Here is a 6,030-nt window from a genome sequence, read left to right on the forward strand (position 1 = left end):
GCTAGCTAGCTTCTCTCTTCAAATGAAATACCCATATAAGGTGAGAGGGAGTGAAAGGCTTTCACTGAAAGCCTTCGTTACAATTATTATTTATAAATAGGCTACGAATGAATGTAATGTTTGTATAGTTTAATTAATTAATGTACGTATGTTAATTATTATTAATTAATGCATACATACTTCTCCTCCTCCACGACGCGGCGGCATCATGGGCGCCGCCATCTTGAAAACAAGCCTCCACGCTGAAAACAGCAGATCTACAAGCTCACAGCGCGTCGCGGCCGCGACGCGCTGTGAGCTTGTAGGTCTGCTGCTCTATGCTCCGTTCTATCGACCGACCAACCGCAGCTCCGCATTCCGTGTCACGTGAAGACGACGACGATGATGACTTCTTTTTTTTTTTACGTTGAACGCTGATGAGTGACGTCAGAGGGGTCAGAGTTTGTTGAAGGACATCCAACATGGCGGCGACCAGCAGATACTCCAAGAAGGTGTTCGAGCTGTTTGTGTCTAAAGTACCCTGGACTGTAGCTAGCAGTGAGTATTATGATGAATTGAGCAAGGTGGACCCTCTTGTAAACTATAGTGTAGTGCTTTATGCCAGGGGTCTGCGACCTTTTTTTAAATGAAGTGCCATGTTTTTTATTTTCTAGATCGTCAGTGAGTGTGCCATATCAACATTAATTATTTTTTAATAACACCACGGGGAAAATTCCAACATATTTAGCTTGTCAACAAATTTGACAAGTTTTTCCTTCTTTTTAAATATTTTCTTTCACGTTGTTGTTATAATGATCATTAGACTCAGGGCAGAGTTCAGTTTTAATGAATGTAGAATGGTAGCCCTACAAGCAGAACCCAATGCTACTGAAGTTTCTGACATTTTTTAGACAAAGTGACATGCACATTTCAGAAAAGCTTTACGGAGGCTTCCGAGAGGGGCTATAGTAGAATGCATGATGTAATTTACACACAAATGTGAGGGACTTCATTTATTTGACTGCATTTTTTTTAAATAGTTTATTTAAAACCAGAAATGCTCTCTCACACACAGTTTTCCAGTGTGCCAGTGATCACCCACCCTCCTTTGTGCCAATGTTGGCACTGCATGGTGCCTAAGGTTGCCTACCCCTGCTTTATGCCATAAAGCACTACACTTAAAGTGTATGGTGTCGTCCGTCCACTCACAGTTAACAGTCTTTGTATTGAGTTGTACTTGAAATGTACTGTAATTTCTGCAAACTGTTAATCAATCAATCAATCACATCCAAACAGAAAAGTCCTACAATTACAATTTACAATTAATTTTAGTCATTTAGCAGAGGCTCTTGATCCAGAGTGACTTACATTAAGCAAGAACAAAAAAAGCATGGGAATACATCACATAAAAAGCATTTATCATGAAACATGCGTAAGCTAAGAAAGTAACAGTGGAATATCTATGTAATGAAACTATACATATATACTATACTATGTTATACTGACGTGCTATGACTACATTACATACAATGCAATTATAGTGCCGTCTACATAACATGCTATAAGTCTGTATCAAATGCTATCTATAAGTCTACAGAAAGTCTACAGAAATGTCCTACAATCTGATCGTAATGAACCATGTTAGATTCTCCAACAGCCTTGTGATCAGTAGCGCTTCCAGGAATTTAATAACATTCTGGGCAGGCAAGGATGTGTCGTCGTTAATTGTTTTGTGCGACAAATAGTCATCAACTTAAAATTGTAATTGTCACACAAGGAGATGAATGCAATGATTTCATAGAGATGATATCATAGTGACGTCAGACATGGATTGGTTAATAAAATAATACTATAAATGTGTCTGTTGCATCCCAAAACACAGTTAAGGGACGCAATAGCTTTAGTTATAATATTAATTTCTTCTGTTTTCTACATTAATATAACCTCATTATAAGTATAACCATATGAAATGAAATGAGAGTTAAATGCTGCAATTTGTAAAAAAAAATGTCAAAATATGACTCCTAACATCGTTGAAGTGGGACTAATTTCTAAAAGACCATCCCTGCATCCCGGAACTCATTACATTGAAAACCTGTTTACATCACTGATGTTGTCATGTTGTGTCTTCCAGAGGAGATGAGGGATGATGTCATTAGTGATGTCATATTGTCATGTTGTGTCTTCCAGAGGAGATGAGAGATGATGTCATTAGTGATGTCATAGTGATGTCATGTCATGTTGTGTCTTCCAGAGGAGATGAGGGAGTACTTTGGACAGTTTGGAGCTGTGACGAGATGTTTCCTTCCCACGGTAACTTTATCATTGTGTGTGTGTGTGTGTGTGTGTGTGTGTGTGTGTTCTCTCCATTAACCCATTTAGACGATTCTAAATACGTCTTTAAACCCTGACAAGTTTTCTGAAAAGCCTACGTTTCTATGTCAGTGGTTCTGAAAGGGTTAAAAACCTACGTTTCTATGTCAGTGGTTCTGAAAGGGTTAAAAACCTACGTTTCTATGTCAGTGGTTCTGAAAGGGTTTAAAACCTACGTTTCTATGTCGGTGGTGCTCAAATATTTGCATGTCACCCCCAAAAATAAATGGGTTAGTGTTGTCTTTGTTGTTTATATATAAAGGATAAGGAGACCGGGTTCATATTTAATGTTGTTGTTGTTTATATTTATATATAAAGGATAAGGAGACCGGGTTCATGTTGTTGTTTATATGAATGAATGAAATATGTATTTTCGTGTCATGCCACTTTGGCCCATTCCATATGGGATTATATGACTCATTTCACAGAATACACTGAATACAACTGACACTACAGTCCTTCCTGTTCATACATATTTGTACATTATTCGGAGAAAAAAAAAGAAAACAACAGGTCCATTTTACATGTAAATGTCCCTCCTCCTCATTGACCATGAGGCCTTCTCAAGGAATGAGGCAAATGAAAAAGTGTACTTTTGAAACAGGCGCTTCAGTCTCTCAAAGTCCACCGACCATAAAAATTCATGGTTTGGGTCTATCTTGTTAAAAAGTCTCTCCCTAATGGAGTTGTAGAATGGACAGTAAAAAACAAAATGCATTTCATTTTCGATTTGCTTTATATCACACAGACTACATAGTATACATATATTTAATGTTGTTTTTATATTTATATTTAAAGGATAAGGACAGCGGGTTCCATAAAGGCCACTGCTGGGTGTCCTACTCAACGGAGGAGAGTCTGAGCAACGCTCTGCACACAGACCCTCACGTCCTGGAGGGAGCCAAGGTACCTGATCTACAAACCCTCATAGTACTGAGATACAAACCCACTACATAACGTTGACATTATACAGATCTACAAACCCAACCGTAACATTATATGATGAAAGTCCCTACTCCCCACTAGTCCCCACACAGTGACAGCACTCCATGTTTACGGCACGCACAGACAGACAGAATATTCTGTAGGCTATAATACTATTACACTGCAGTGTTTTTATGTGTTTTCTTAAGCAATTGATTAATGTACTCGTCCTCATTTCGACCACGTCTATCTATCCACGGTAACGGGACATCTTTGCGCTGCATAAAATATCTGCCTTCTCCGTCTCCAACTGTGTAGGGTTAGGGTTAGGGTTAGGGTTAGTGAATAGCTACACATGTGTCAGTCTAGAAGGAACAGTAACTCTTCTGAACTCAAATAGTTCGTTTAAAAATAAATATTCAAGCCATTATGTTTTCTTCTTGATGCGGAAGAAAAATGCGGATAATATTTGGGGTCCTTGACATGAAATATTGAGCACCACTGATACAGAAACATGAGGTTTTTCAGAAAACTGTCATGATTTAGAAGATTATTTTTTTTAATTTCGACGTCAGTCCAAAATGGGTTAACACTGGAAAAACTGTACGGTTAAGTGGGAAATAACCTGTGATAAATTGCAAAAAAAAAAGCTCCAGTGATTAGTTGCCGATTCGATTAATCGATGACTAAATTAGCGGACTAACTAATTGAATAATGGATTGGGATAATTAGGATTAATGGATGTCTTCTGTCTGTCTCAGCTGCAGGTGCAGAGAAACAGAGAGACAGAAAACCACCGCAGGTCGACACAGAAGAACAGCAAAGACACAGAATATGAGTGAAGCTTTGTGACCGTGTCTTAAGGCCTCTTCATAGTCTGGATTCTCGGTGGTGAGCTGACCACCGCTGACCACTGCGAAATAACGTTGAGCGGTGGTGAGTATTAAGAACAGAGAGAAGGGCTGGAGCGGTGGCGGTGGTTTGCTCTTCACCGCGGCTCAGTGACGTCATGTTGTAGTTCACCTCACCACCGAAAATCCAGACTATGAATGAGCCTTTACTGTCCGTTATGTGAACGAGAACAACCTAGATTAGTATTATTATTATTATTATTATTATTGAAGGTAGGCTGAGTGATAAAACATCTCCATGTTCTGACAGTAACCATTCCTGCTGCTATAGAGTCTAGAGTGTTTGTTCAGGAGTCTCTCCAAATCTTTATTAAAACAGAAAATGTGTTTTCAAGTCCGGGTGCCAATGTTTTATTGCAGAACTCAGTACAGGACACGGATTTAAACGAGGGAAATTGGGAGGTGACGACAGAAATAAAAGTCAATTTTGTCTCCTGAATACCTGAGGATGTGTTTAATGTTTAATGTTTAACGTCTGAATACCTGAGGAGGTATTTAATGTTTAACGTCTGAAGACCTGAGGAGGTATTTAATGTTTATGAGACCGACGAGAGCCCTGCTTTTTAACACCGTTACTGAACACACACACACTAGAGCACAGAGTACTGGCAGTCTGTGAAGAATATAGTGCTTTAATGAAGAGAAGAAAAAAAACAACTGAAACCTTTTTGTTTCAACCAAAAGATACCGCCTTCCCACCTACCCTACCTGTATTAATATTCCTACCCTACCTGTATTAATATTCCTACCCTACCTGTATTAATATTCCTACTCTACCTGTATTAATATTCCTACCCTACCTGTATTAATATTCCGTTTCGGTGTGACGTACTGTATCCGTAACGCTTGTCCTCCGTCAGAAACCGTCACATTCCATCACATCAACACACAAGGTCACGTACAGTAAAAAAAGAAAGTACAGTGAAAACGGAACTATTCAAACAGCCGTGTGCAGTAGTGTCTACACCGTCTACAGTGTCCGTACATGGCAACAATTATTAATAAATGTGTTGATTTCATCATGTTTCTCGTTCGGTCGTTTTTGAATATCACTCAAGACTTTATTACTCTATGAGCCATATCTCCACAACCGGTGGGTCAAACTGAACAATGTCCGTTTGAAGCTATGCTTCCCTGCTTTCACGTGACGTGAACATTCTGAAATGAATAATAATACAATCACAGGCTCCCGGTCCGTTCATGGTGTGTCACATTTTAACATTTTAAGCATTGCCAACAAGTGTAACTTTATTTGTATTCGTTTATTTGGACGGGACAGAGTATATTAATGTGACATACGGAGTATATTAATGATTAATGTATTATTAGTCATTAGTCCTAAGTTGAAAAATGTTCGTCGACTACCTTTGTTTCACTGACTAAAACTAAGAATAAATATACTGACAATTTGGTCAACAAATAAAAAATAGACTAAAATGTCGGGAAGGGACTAGTGGACAAGAGATCCAGTATAAGTCATTTTACACTTGTTTGCATGCTGAAAATAGATCCACACAACGCGTCGTAGATCGGCTATGTAAAATCAGTCGTTACAACGACATCAAGTCCCTCAAACACATTTTAGTCGACTGAATCAACTGTAGATTTTGTCGTCTATATAACCTTGTGATATTTAGTCGACTAAAAAACTAGACTCACACTAAAACATTCCAGGTGACTAAAATGTGACTAAAACTAAATGAAAACTATTCAAGAGACTACGACTAAAACTAAAATTAGCTGCCAGAAAAACCCAACACTGACTGCATAGTGCTGACTGTCCATGATGACACATTTCTGTTGCTTGCCAAGTTGCCAGCCTGCAAATTTGCAATAAAGGTTT

General features: G+C 38.6%; 1 protein-coding gene across 1 annotated transcript; it reads left to right on the plus strand.

The window, feature by feature from the left end:
* The first annotated feature begins 440 nt into the window (after positions 1 to 440).
* Positions 441 to 4,521, plus strand: LOC308329519 (SRA stem-loop-interacting RNA-binding protein, mitochondrial-like). Its single transcript, XM_080783852.1, has 4 exons — positions 441 to 537; positions 2,234 to 2,292; positions 3,151 to 3,258; positions 4,038 to 4,521. Exons 1-4 carry the CDS (start codon positions 462 to 464, stop codon positions 4,116 to 4,118), a joined length of 324 nt encoding a protein of 107 aa, XP_080639978.1. The 5' UTR covers positions 441 to 461; the 3' UTR covers positions 4,119 to 4,521.
* Positions 4,522 to 6,030: the final 1,509 nt, after the last annotated feature.

The sequence above is a fragment of the Protomyctophum bolini genome, assembly GCF_963924005.1.
Source record: "Protomyctophum bolini genome assembly, chromosome: 15".
In the NCBI taxonomy this organism is placed as follows: domain Eukaryota; kingdom Metazoa; phylum Chordata; class Actinopteri; order Myctophiformes; family Myctophidae; genus Protomyctophum; species Protomyctophum bolini.

What these genes read in the sequence shown, in the direction of transcription:
- LOC308329519 (XM_080783852.1), top strand. Translation starts at nt 462, where the DNA reads ATGGCGGCGACCAGCAGATACTCCAAGAAGGTGTTCGAGCTGTTTGTG. An exon ending in CGAGATGTTTCCTTCCCACG is followed by an intron (nt 2,293 to 3,150) that starts GTAACTTTATCA and finishes TTATATTTAAAG; the next exon opens with GATAAGGACAGCGGGTTCCA. An exon ending in ACGTCCTGGAGGGAGCCAAG is followed by an intron (nt 3,259 to 4,037) that starts GTACCTGATCTA and finishes TGTCTGTCTCAG; the next exon opens with CTGCAGGTGCAGAGAAACAG.